General features: G+C 30.9%; 1 protein-coding gene across 2 annotated transcripts in view; it reads right to left on the minus strand.

Annotated features, from left to right (window-relative positions):
• LOC139523638 (GTP-binding protein GEM-like) overlaps positions 1 to 14454 on the minus strand; it is a 67688-nt gene that overhangs the window by 30850 nt on the left and 22384 nt on the right. Inside the window, exon 1 of one of the 2 annotated variants that reach the window (XM_071317800.1) lies at positions 8915 to 9787. The exons of the other annotated variant lie outside the window; for it this stretch is intronic. Coding sequence (XP_071173901.1) covers positions 8915 to 9491 — 577 coding nt within the window. The 5' untranslated portion in view covers positions 9492 to 9787. Of the gene's footprint in view, positions 1 to 8914; positions 9788 to 14454 lie in introns of those variants that run through there. 2 annotated transcript variants of the gene reach the window in all.

Genomic DNA, 14454 nt, shown 5'->3' on the forward strand with positions numbered 1-14454 from the left:
TGCGTGTTAATGAGATAAAAAAAAAAGAAATATTAGAACTTCAAAGATATTTCACGTTCAGAGCCTTCAATTAACCGATATAGTTATTTCGAAAGAACTTACCAGAAATAAATGAAGATTGTTTTTATTAAAATTTTCAAGCTAACTTGAAATTTAGGGCTCGGTAAATAAGAGTATCAGAAAACTAAATTAAAACATCATCTCACGTTTGCTGAAACATTTTGTGAAAAATTTTGTGGAAATTAATTTCTTTGGAATCTAATAAGGTAATTTCTCGGGATTAATACGATAATGAGTTGATATACAAAACTGTTGAGTGATCGACACGATATCGTCAGTAAAAATGGGAAGCAAGGCTTTAAATTGAGTTATAAACTGCTGACTATGTCAAGACTATTCTATCAAGAAAGGCCTTGGCTTATTATGTTCAGACTGACGTATGGTATCAGCTGCGACAAACATCACATAAACAATGCCAGCTTGTATATCACTGCTGGGGAATAAAAAGTCAATGCAAGAAAATCAGTCGTCCTTTGTCAGAGATCCTCGACTGTAGAAGTTTTTCATGGATCATCATGTGTTACAATTATTAAGATCAAATCATTGGGAACATGTGTACTAAGATTCAAATTGATTGGCTTTCAACTTCATCAAAAACTACCCTGACCGAACACTTTAAACTGAAGCGGGACAAACGGACGCACGGACGAACACACGCACATACCAGAAAACATAATGTCCCTCTACTATCGTAGGTTGGACATACTTATTGTTTCCCTTCCTAGATATTAACGTTTATATCTAATGAGGTTTTGAAAAAGCATTCAATGGAAAGATTATGAGTGTATTTTAAGTCACTAATTGTTTTAGAAATAGAAAGAAGATATAAAGAGGTCAAACTCAAACAATTGAATGAAGAAATGCTATAAAAGGAAGAAACTGTCGACACACAATATACAGAGAACTAGGTTTAGTAACACAAAACCTTCCAAAACCGGGGGAATTTAGGGGTTGGTAAATAGGCATCTATTGACGCTCTATGATTTTCCATGTTATCTCGAATGGTTGTTATTCTTAAATTCGACACCTTCTTCTCGTCATTATATTTATCTATATCGCCTTTATCCAATCGAATATGTTACTAAAAAGTCTAAACGTTGTTTTACTTTTAATTTTTTCGAAGTAAAAATAAAATTATGCAAGTTTATGCGTTTACTTTTCTACATTGTCTAGAGGTATAGAGGGATGGTTGGGATCTCATAAACATGTTTAACCCCGCCGCATTTTTGCGCCTGTCCCAACTAAAGGTTACCAATTCAACACTGTAATAAGATCATTGAATATTGTGTTTATTAGTATAAATATTTATTTTGTTATCAGTAATTTAAAAGCAAACTAAATATTACTAGTATGTTATATACATTTACAGATTCATGGATCTACAATCAGTCAATACCTGTATATTGGCAATGCACAAGGTCATATTTTTCTCTTGGATGTGTACGGATTGATAATTTAGTCTTAGATACTTGCTTTTTTTATTTGGTGTTAGTGGCTTTGAACTAGCTGTCAGTTTACTGCGAGTACTCTCATACAAATGTATCTGTACCTAGTGTCTTTTTGTTGTTGGGATGTACAAGTACCCGGCCACGACCACTTGTATTTTTATCCATCTGATAAGTTAAGCCTTTTTCAACGGATTTTTATAAATCGATCTTATGTTGTACTGTTATATCATTGTCCAGGTTAGGGAGAGAGTTGGGATCCCGCTAACATTTTTAACCCCGCCACATTCTGTATGTATATGTACCTAACCCAAGCCAGGAGTCTGTAATTCAGTGGTTGTTGTTTGTTCATGTGTTACATATTTGTTTTTCGTTCATTTTTTTAGACTTAAATAGAGCTGTAAGTTTTCTTGTTTGAATTGTTTTACATTGTCATATCGTGGCCTTTTATAGCTGACTATGTGCTATTGACTTTGCTCGTAGCATTGTTGAAAGCCGTACAGTGACCTATAGTTGTTAATTTCTGTGTCATGTTGGTCTCTTGTTGAGAGATGTCTCATTGGCATTCATACCACATCTTCTTTTTTTATATATCAGCCTACTATATGAAACAGACCAAGAAAAATCTAAATGCACGTGTTTCCTATCTGTCTTTATGTATATTAATGTGTTATCAGGTTATATGACCATTGCTAGTGTTCGGACGTCATCTTTATAGATAGTAATTAGATGACGTCTAGACAAAAATACACACTAAATGTCGATACATATTATTGAGTCTATGATTTGTTAATTGTTTATTTTAGACTTTTTGGAATTTGGATATGCGTTTTAGTATGTAAATATGAGATTTGAGTAAAATCGGTGATCATAAACTTGATAGATAATGCTCTTTTAAGATTAATAATCGGTACAATAGCCTAACATATTGAGCAAGATTTGTCTACGTGGTGTTGATGGACACATTCTGCATCGCGATGTACATGTGTATAGAGATTCGATCATTGAATGCTGAATCATATTCAAGATTTGTTTCGTTAAACAAAAAATAATTTTTAGATAATGCTAATAGCGTAAAGCTCACAAGTATGAAAGTATACGCATTTCAAGCTTCATATCAAATAATAAATATTTATGTTTTTGTCCGTGTTACAGCTGGTTTGTGCATGCACGGGTTACGCATTTTTGAATCCAAAAAATCGCTTTTTACATGTTTGCATATTTGTATTTATAAAGAAAAAAGAATGAAAAACTTGGGTACCTTTAAGCTACCTAATTTTGCCAGACCATGTATTATAGTTCACTAATATGCACGTAATCGTTGTTCGGAGGGATAACATAAAAGTATGCGAATTTATTATATAATTGTAATGAGTGCATTTTTGGAAAGTAAAATAATACTTAAACTTAAGCATGTTAAGTATTATAATACACTCAATATTAGCTTTTAATAAATAACTTATTTTAGACTGCAGTATTTCATAGAGTTACTTCACATAAACTGAAAACAATACGTTTGCATGGTATAAAAAAGGGAAGTAAATTTCACTATTATCCGGAGATAATATTCATTTTATCACTAAAGTATCAATTTTGTGTCGCTCATTTGCAAGTCAATAGATTGCCATTATAAAATTTGTCGTAGATTATCGAGGTTTAATTTCCGATGTGTAATGTACTGTTCACGCTATTCAAAAAGCAAAGTGGTACATCATTGCTTAACAGCTAACTCATCAATAAAACATTTCAATTTATTATACCAGTATAGAATCGCTTTATCCTTCAACAATGTTTATTCAGCAAAGGTGATAGAAAGTTCGATTGCTATATCGGTTACATACATACATTTTGTATGTTGTATATCATAGCTAAATTAAAATCTACATAATATTTACAAGTTAACCGTGTTAAAATGTTATATCTAATATTTAAGCACATAACTGCTGATTGAATATGGATGTCGTTTGTTGCGTTGTTATATATGTACATATTTGCTTTTCGTTCATTTTGAATTTCATGAACTAGGCCGTGAGTTTTCTCGCTTGTGAATTGTTTTATATTTGTAATTTTGTGGCCTTTTATATCTTACTATGCAGTATGAACTTTGCTCGTCGTTGAAAGATAGCTGTTTATTCCTGTGAAGTGTTGTCTCATTTGCAACTGCAATCATGCCACATCTTCTTTTTTTATATACATGGTTGATTGATAGCGATTGAACTCGATAGCGAAGCCATAAATGATCTTGCGATTAGCTGTTGTTTCCTTTTTTTTTATATTGCCACCAGTAATTGGTAATGTTATACTAAAATTATTGTTAAGAGATTTTACCGAATAGTGTTTAAGGAGATAATTTTAAAATAATTCTATTTCATATGCCTTTGCTTCAAAACACCAATAATCTTAATAAAAAGTTATCAGTTTGTCAAAGTTTTGAATATGTTCTTTTCAGGACTGAAGTTCTGTCATTTTATTGACACGCGTAGGAATATCTGTAAAACAATTCTATTTCAGATCCTAAACTCGAGCCGGTAATAGTGTTTCAGTGATTGTATCAGGTTGTAAATTTCCTCCTTTCTGGTGACAGCATTAACAGGTTTCATCTAATCACAATGTTTTTGTTTATATGCTATGATTTGTTACTCCTCATAAAATGTTAGATCATAGCTGTCTACGGAAACCATACATATAAGTTTACAAAAGATGGACATTACATTTTATTTATAAAACCGGTGAAGTTATCTGTGAAATTATCCGTTGATAAAAGATCATTAGTAATAGATGGCATGTATTTATCAATCATTATTTGCGTAAATCAACATATTATGTTTGAATACATTTTTCCACCATAACGATCGATGGTAAAAACAATTTGAATACTTAACTGTATAGTTGCTATGAAAGTTAAAACGAAAGCTCTTATCAGCGATACTAGGCCTGTTATAAGCCAGGAACCTGATGATCATTGTTTATTGATGTGATTCATAAGGGTTTTTATATAGATTAGGTCGTTGGTTTCCCGTGTTGAAATGGTTTTACAATTTTCATTTTTTGGGGGGCCCTTTATATAATGTAGCTTGCTGCTGTTCCGTGTGAGACAGGACTCCGTATTGATGACCGTACATTTTTGTACTTTTATCTATTATGATTTATCTTTTCCAAAATGTGACTTGAATAGAGAGTTGTCTCATTGGCACTCATTCCTCATCTTAATATTCGAGGCCAACATATATTTGAAAATCCAACATTATACAAACGTTGAAAAGCAATTCAAACCACACAAAGACACAAAAGTGTAGCCAAATTCGGTAAAGGAATCAGAGGTTTGCACGAGCAAGATATAGTCCTTAATCTAACATCATATCCAACATTGTATAACAGCTAAATTCAAACAAACAATATCCATATTTGCAAATTAGAATTCCAAAATAGATTTTCATCTACATATTAATTGCAATTAGTTTGAGCGCTCGAATTTAAACATTTCGAGGGCTAAATCCATAGTGATTGCATTGAAAATCAAAAATGTTCAAGAAGGAGGGCCCATCTATACCTCGGGGTAAGACAACATTAGTGAGTAGAATGACGTACAACTTATACTATGACATATTTATAAATGCTCAATGGAGTTGACTCTTAGTTTTAGAGTTATAATTTCATTTTTACAACAAATAAATTTAAATAAGAAATATTAACATAAACATATATATGCACACAACCTACGATGAACTAGAGCATTGTAAAACTAACAGATGTTATTTTATATTTAACCAAGCTGTTGTTCGATTATTTACGTGTTTAAGAGTAAAATAATTATATGATTTTTGTATTTTACAACTATTAATAACCACATACAACCGTTTGCCCCAGAATCAAAACGTCTACATATGTATTTAAAAATTCACAGCGGCTTGATATTGATTTAGCAAAAGATAACGCGTACAGGAAATAAAACATGTTTTTTTTAAATTCAAAATTCAACGTCAAGGACCCCTTTAAGAACCTCTGACTATTTTTGTTACTGGCACATAGACATTAAGCGGGTTAACTATATTTTACAATATGTAATCTCTAGGAAATGGAGGAACTAAGTATAAAATTTTAAAAAATATGGATAAAGCGCTTAACTATTACTATAATATAGCTAATGCAATCTTTCAGTGGTTGTCGTTCGTGTCTGTCGGGCTGTCATATTTGTTTTCGCTAAGTGCTTTATTATACATTAGGCCCTTGTTTTCACTTTGATATGCTTACGTCTTTTTTTATAACGTACTATATATTATAGGTTTTGCTCTTTGTTGAATGCCGTCCGTTTTCTAATTTCAATTAGAAAAAACAAAAAATAGAATTATGTGAATTGATGGTCATTAAAGAAAAAAATGTTATGAAAAACTGTTACATTTCAAGGATAGCAAATTTTTCCAAAAGAAACCATTTTCAGAAACAGAGACCGTACCTCTAATACTAATAGGCGTCTCCCCTTTAATATTTTTTCCATTTGTATAGTTTCATTTTAAAAAGGAAAAGGAAACTAAAGTTAAAATTACAATCTGGCAATAATTTTTCAAAAAATTAAATCTTAATTTTAGTAACAGTGACCTTTTACTTTGACCATTTTTCTATATCCGATATCAACCCTAATTTGTAGTGGAGTTTTCTTTGTTGTGTTTTCTGTTATGTTTGTCGGTTTAGGCACAACATTCCCATAATCTTTTTTGCAGTAGGCTTTTTTGAAACTCTTAAAACTGTGACAATGTTGAAGCCCTTTGCAGAATACTGTTCATAATAATTCATCTATGCAACCTTGATATCCGGGTATGATAGATATTACTTCTACGAATTTGTCTCTTAAAAAACCTCATAGAATACCGATTTATGTGTAAACGATAAGTTTTCCTAGAATAACTTTCATCGGATGAGCTCAATTTTTAAAGACAAAACACTACACCGCCTGAAAGCATAAAAAACCCAGATGGATTGAACAAATCCGTCAAAGCGCAACGTTGACTGAGTGGTTTTGAACCATTACAAGTTCTTTGTTAAGAGTAAACTTTATCGGTTCAACCATTGTGTATGAAAGAAAACAAATTACGGAAATGTGTATGCAAACCCTACAACAACTTCATGCAATGTTTTAGTTGGTCTATAATGTACATAATTTTCTTATTTGAATGGTTTTACTTTTGTAATTTTTTGGCCCTTTATATCTTGCTGTTCGGTTTGAGCCAAGGCTCTGTGTTGAAGGCCGTACTTTGACATATACTGGTTTACCTTTTACACATTGTGACTGGGATGGAGAGCTGTCTCATTGGTACTCACACCACATTTGTATATCAATATCCTAGTCAACACCGATTTATGGCAAATATAGTTGCAAATATAAAATTAAAAGATGTGGTTTCATTTCCTATGAGACAACTCTCCACAAAAGACAAAATGACACAGAAATAAACAACTATTTGTCAACGTACGGCCTTTAACAATAAGTAAAACCCATACTGCATAGATAGCTTTAAAAGACTGTCACATGACGAACGTAATACAATTCAAACGAGAAAATTAACAACTTTCCAAGTTTGATTTTTAAATTTTGCTTAATTTTGGTTTCTTTTCAGTAAATTGATTTATTGTTCTTACAATTGCATCGACTTCAATGTAATCAAAAAAGGAACTGGTTGGGAAATTCCGAACTATTTATTTGTTCATTGTTCCGAACGCACTTATTCCGAAATGAAAATAAATATTTAAGCAAGTGTATTTTCTTATTATATTTATTAAATTGGTTGCATGTAATTACACTTGTTTGCTCTTTGATTGGCAATTGTTTGCTTAACGTCATTTAGCAAATATTTTATTGATATACAAAATAAAAACAAATTAACTATAAATCAGAAAAACGGGATGGCAAATTATATCTGGACTGCCACTGTTGTTCGAATATTTTACATTCAATTAACTGAGGGGTCTTAAAAATATGTACTACAACTACAATACATTTTAGCCATTCCGCAGAATTTTGACGAAATATGAAAAATCTAATACTGTTGGAATTACAATGTATGTACATGTAGCAGCTTCCAGCATTTCTCATTTTATCAATTAGAAAAAATGAACGTATTATTGATATAATATGTTAACACGAAAATTGTGACTTCACGACTGGTGAAAAAAAAGAATAAAAAAACTTTGATAATTAGAAGACGTCTCAGAATTCGTCAAATAAAAATCATAGAAGAAAGAAAATCAAAATAAAACGTATATTTGAACAGTTTTGTTTTTTTTAAATAGAAAGTTTCGGGAGTTACTGGGCAAAAGCTTTTTAACGCATTACTTATTACTGCAGGATAGAATAAGTTTGTCTTTTTTTTCATTTTTAGCCATTGCGTTGTCAGTTTATTTTCGATTTATGAGTTTGACTGTCCCTTTGGTATCTTTCGTCCCTCTCTTTTCTAAAAACACATAAACATGCAATAAAGCAAATGTTTAAAACATCTTTTTAATGTCAAACAGTCTGCATACAAGATAAGCATTTTTACAAATAATGTTTGTTCGGTAATACTAGTGGTCATATAACTGGAGACCTTAAAATCCTTAACAAAACATCAAAGGGGTGAAACAAATGAAAAGACACAAGGAGAACAATCCGGCTGAGGATCAAGTGAATAACATGAGTAAAATAAAGCGTAATTTTCAAAAGATATTTCAAGTGATATTTTCGTCAACTCTGTTTTCGCATTTTTATATCAGCACTGGAGCATTTAGCTAATTAGTAACGACTATTATTGGAGAATCACTTATGCTCAATATCAGATATTATGTTAAATCATGTCGTAAATTTATTGACAAGATGCATTTGTCATAAAATGTAAAGATTTATTACTTTGATGTTAGATGCAAAACAAAATTCACAAAAGAGAGCTCAACGGAATTGAACAATACTCTTTATATATTTCCGTATGCATTAAAAGAGTTAAGCTTAAATATATTTCTGTATAATAAAGACTTCTGCAAAGATGCAGAAAATCTCAAAGAGATATAAGAAGATATGGTATACGTGCCAATGAGATAACTCTCCATCCAAGTCACAAAGTAAACCAGTATAGGTAAACGTACGGCCTTCAACACGTGGCCTTGGTTTACACGGAACAGCAAGTTATAAAGGGCCCCAAAAATGACAGATAATCAACGGTCTAATCGATATAAAAAAAGAAAAACACTTATGAACCATATCAACAAACGGACACTGAACATCAGGTTCTTGACTTAGGACATTTGCAAACAAATGCAGCTGGTTTTAATGTTTTGATAGGCGCAAATCTTCACTCAACATAAAAGCAAAAGTGTAACATCACAAAATAGAAAGACACACTATGAAATATTACAGTACATTAAGACATTTAAGAAAGACTTACCGATGCTGATATCAAACCGATATTCCGATGTCAAAAACTGCTTGGCAATTGTAGATTTTCCAACACCCAAGGCACCCAATATTACAATCTTATAAGGCTTAGTTTTTTGTAAAGAACCATCACTATTAACTAAACTGTTTTGTGAACAAGAACTTGATCCAATTGAAAAGGCATATCCATCACCCTCGGATGAAACAATACTGTTTGTACTGCGAGACTTGATGGAATCCCCTCGGTTGACAATCCCTTTCGATGTCATCTCAAAAGTTCTTAGTCTATACAAATCGTGATCTTGGTCTTCGTAGTTTGTTCTTAAATTCTTTATTAAAGGCCTCCTGTAATTATTTTTCGTTGGTAAACTGCTTGTTCTTGGTCGAATTTCATCAATTTCGTAGCTTTCAAACGTCTTATTTTTAGCTTTTTTCATAGAAGTGGATCGCGCTCTTGGTTTATGATTTATAAATTTTTCATTGTACATACTGCAATTATGATCCCCAATCAACGGACTTGGAACACGTTTCATTTTATCGAAATACATTAGTTTTCCTTCTTCAACTTCTTGCAAATTATGATGCATAATTTTCTTTAATAACTTGCTACTTCACTTTTCCTTTAAATTCATAAATATTTCCATTCTATTTTTTCTATATTCGCAAATGAATAATACCTCTTGTTAAACAGCAACTCAGAAAATCAACATCTTTTAATATTTATAACATTCTTACAACAAGTCTAATAACGACAAATTCAAGATATTTTTCAATAAACTGAAATGTACAGGCTCTCTGATTGATTGATATAAATTGCAGCTGACATTTTATTGGTTGACAAACTCTAAGCTTCTCACTGTGTAAGTGAATGTTGATTTTATGCTACCAGCTGATCGATTGGTTGCATTTAAATACTTCCGATATTATCTTTTTATGAGAAAGAAGATATAGTATCGATCGAAAACATTCGTTCGATAATTGTTTTTAATCTGCCCTTTGATCGTGTATATATGCTACTAACAGCAGTAACACTAGCTATCTTAGAAATCTCGTTCATAACATAACATATATATGTGTTAATAAAGTGTTGGTTGAATTGTAGCTAACAGAACGACCTGTGGCAAATATTTAATACATATTTAGGACATGTACACAATTACTAATGGCAGTGTTAGAATAAACGTTGACTTCAAACCAAATGTAGGTGATTATTGTGTTTTTTAAATTCGAAATATAATATTTAGTTGTTTGTTTAAATCACGAAGAGAAATAGTGTGTATATTATATTTAGATTGTCATTTGCTTTGATATGTCTGAATAAAAAACTAGACCATTGAGTTTTCTGAATATGATACTCTAAACTCATTCTGAAAAAAACCCAAAGTGTATACATTGTGTACTAATTTGGGAAACTGTATGTAACGTAGTTGTAAAATATCAACCCTTGAAGATGACCCACGGGATTCGATAATCTTAAAACTTGATAAATGTCATGCTTGATACGGCTTTTTTCGATTAACAATTTAACGTTTTATAGTCGAACTCCCATGATATTCATTCATTACATGCAAAACGAATAATATACATCAATACAGTGTAATAAATCAAAGCAATAACCGAACACAGAATAACTCAATCAAAAATAACCTGTCACTTATATCAAATTACGAATGTGAGGTTCTTGTAAACTTAATCTTATTTGATTTGTAATATTTAGTGAACACCTGATTTTTGGCGTAATTTTCCATTCGACTCAGTTGTTTGCATGCCCTTTAATTTTTCCTTTTTTTTGCCCCTAATACATATTATATTCTTCTGTCATTTTTGTAGTTGTTCATTTTAAATATCATATCCTCAGTTTAATATCACTATTTATGAAGATAATGATGAAAAGATCATTCTGAATTTATTGTGTACTTATATTGCTTCATTTCAGGGATTGGGTTTGGGTTGGAGGTGTTTCGTTGTACTATGTAACGGAGCATACAAACCAATTATTATTCATCTATTCATCGTTTAAGTCGTATACAAAGACGCTGAAACCGGACCGAAACAATTTCTTTTAGTTTGTTGATTAAATCTGGTTTGAATGTACATTACTCATGTGTTTCAGGACAACGTTTTTTGAATCTCATTTGAGCGAGTGGTTGACAAAACATACTTTATTGCACGAATTATTTGCAAAATTTTATTCAAGCTACTGATACTTATGACTGTTTTAGGATGGAGTGTGTTATGCATGAACATAAATATTGAAAAGTAGTTCTAGATTATCCTGTATAATGTGCATAATGACAATCCTAAAGATGCTTGCTGAACTTTAACAAGGCAGTGATATAAGCGTATCATTGAGGTTTTTTTTTTTAATTTATTTAATAATTTCTTTTTTTTTTCTTATCAGAATAAATTTAATGCTGATATCAAAAGTATACACCCTTTATATTAAGTTTTTGTACTACAAACAATGTATAACAGTTAAACAGATTAATCAACTTAATCAAACAACAGAACAAACTAATACAAATTCACAAATGCATTATACTAATTACACTGCTCTCGGTACGTGTTTCTTTGATTATTTTCTCGAAATGCCGTCAACACATTCAGTAATAGACGCACCATTTGAAATTCAAAACCATCAAAATATAAAGCATAAAATGAAAAGTCAAATTATGCGATGAAGATGCAACCTCAGTTTACATCACATTGCCCAATTTTGTCTAGTAACATTTGCATTTAAAATATATATTTTATAATTGATCAAACATCTACATTATGTAAATCGGAAACAAAATTTACAAGTGATTGCGTCTCTATAACTATTCTGTCGTTTCACCTAATTATTATCACGCATATTATTGTGATACGAAGTGGTGATACGATTTTTTATTTTAACTCCTCGGTATTTCTAGGAATATGATTGTTTAAAAACAACTGCAAAAAGACCGTGTATATTCGGTATTAGATTAGTAGGTTTCCATGTTGGGTGAGTGACGGTGCTGATTATACAGATAGTAGCCTTGTTACACCCCTTTATAAAAACAACACGGTTTTGAGGGAAGAATGTAAAGGTTTCAACAGACGAAGCAACAAAAAAAACATAAATAAAGATAAATATATCCGGACACTTGTAAAACATAAATCTATAAATATAATCATACATTAACATTTACGATACCAATTGTACAGCTTAAGATGGCAAGTTCGACAGTACTTGTATATTAAATGATGCTCCAGGTCAAAATATTTATACATCCAATACCTAATACAAACGATGAAGAGCTGCTAAAACCAAAAATGAACCCAATAAAATGACTAAATTCAAATCTCTGTAGTTACGTCTATAGTTATGTTTTGGTGATCTTTATATTTAAATGTTCAAATTATTAAAACCATATTTTATCATTTTTGCTGATCAACTAATCAGTTCAGCTACATGACTGAAATTCTAAATTCATTGAAAATAGACTTATCTAAGAACTGATTTTTATTTCCAAATGAATTGCAGCGCAGCATAATCGAATCACATATATAGAAAATGGACATCAAATACTTTAATTCTATTTAGTGAAAATTTTATTCCTGTTCAGTATCGTCTTTACATAAAATAAGGACAATAAATGAGATTATGCATGTTCTTACTGTGTTATTTACAAAAAGCTGAGGCCAATATATTTTTGTATGCAATAAATCAAGGGTTTCTATTTTTATTTCAGGTTTACAGATTACGATAGTCAGCTGAACGTCTTAACTAGACAAATTATGAAAATAATCGCAAAAACGGCCTTTATTTTCATAGGATAGAAAACGAACAAACATTTAATTTTGAGGACTATAAGCAGAGTGAAGGTTTTATGGATAATAATATAATCAGCACACATATTTCGACAAAACAGACACATTTTCATTCCCTGTTGTAAATAATCTTTTTTCGATACAGATATTCCTTCAGACACTCATTAAGGTGTGTATATTTCCCATCGAGTTTGCTATAATAGTGTTTTTGTAAATGGTTAAGATTTCAAAAAAGTTATCTGTGTATTAATGGTTATAAAATGAATCTTCTATCCGAAAAATAAATTACTTTTGTTGTAATTTGCAAAAATCTTTTAGAATTTTTGATTCTACATGCTTGTCAACTTCTTAGTTTATTTGGCCATTTTAAATATTTTAAATCGAACGTCACTGATAAGTCATTTGCAAACAGATCGCGCTTCTGACTCACAAACATTTAGTCTGGTATTGATGACAAGTTTATTTAGAAATGTTAAATGGAATTGAATTTATTAGTATGTGGTTTAAATTTCATTGTTGTTATGAAAGTTACGGACGTGGTTTCAGTCCCTATTGTAATGGTTACCAACTGAGTGTCTAAAGATATAATGAACATATATCATTCCTTAATAGAATTATCATCAGCAATAATTATATATAACACGGTAAATCATTGTTTTCTTCTCTAAATGTTTTATTTGTTTACCTAAATATAAGTTATATTAACCCTCATACGAAAAGGACATTGACATCACATAAAACACGCTCTATGTCAGTTGTGCTGTTTTTTATATACACTTCTTAAAAATGAATGTAAATTAGCAATTAACATGATGACCCTTAGGATTCAGTAATTCAAATACATGATAAGTGTCATGCCATATGTGGCTTCTTCAGATACATATTGTGCGGAGTAGAAATCCCAAGATGTCCATTTATTTGAAAAACATATGAAGACAATACATCAAGAAACTGTAATATATCAACGTTACATCTAACACTGAATAACCCGAACAACAATTATTGACTTCTTATATGCCTATTTTACAGTTAGTTTTAATAAAATTTATGTTTATAAAATATCATTCTAGTGTGAATACATCCAAAACTCACTTTGTATACCGTGGTGACTAAATAACGTCCGCAGGATATCACATCACATAAAATCTATATATTTTACTCTAGAATATGCATGTCTTTATCTGAACTTAACATGCTAAACATGTTCATGTTTATGACTGATGCATGGTATTTTGTGGTGTTCTAGTTGGTCAATGTAAGTTTGTTTTTTTTAAATTTTGTAGATTTTTGAAGACACCTATTTAGTCGAATTCTGTCTTGTGCCTTGCATGTTATTATCTGGTTTTTTTTCAAGAACTTATAATTTTAGATGGTGCCCCTTTTATATCTTCTGTCGGGATTTTGAATTCATATAACAATATGAAGATGTACGATGCACATATCGACTCTCCTTAAGAAAAAAGCATTACCGTAATCTTTGATCGTTACTGGAAAGTTTACATATAAAGGAAATTGATTGTTAACTGTTACAGCAACGGTAATCTGAACGGGTCTTACACGACTGAGTTCAATACAAGTAAGTCATGGTTAATCTTTGAATCAATTTACAGCCTAATTTACATATCTAAGGTAGTGTTATTCTAACATTCGTTTGTAGTCAATCATGAGATATGCAATTTATTTTCAGACTTTCCATATGTTTTTTTTATCTCTAATAAAACAATAAACAAAAATAGGGTCTCATTTTTGTTCAAG

The sequence above is a fragment of the Mytilus edulis genome, chromosome 5 (genome assembly GCF_963676685.1).
Source record: "Mytilus edulis chromosome 5, xbMytEdul2.2, whole genome shotgun sequence".
NCBI lineage: Eukaryota > Metazoa > Mollusca > Bivalvia > Mytilida > Mytilidae > Mytilus > Mytilus edulis.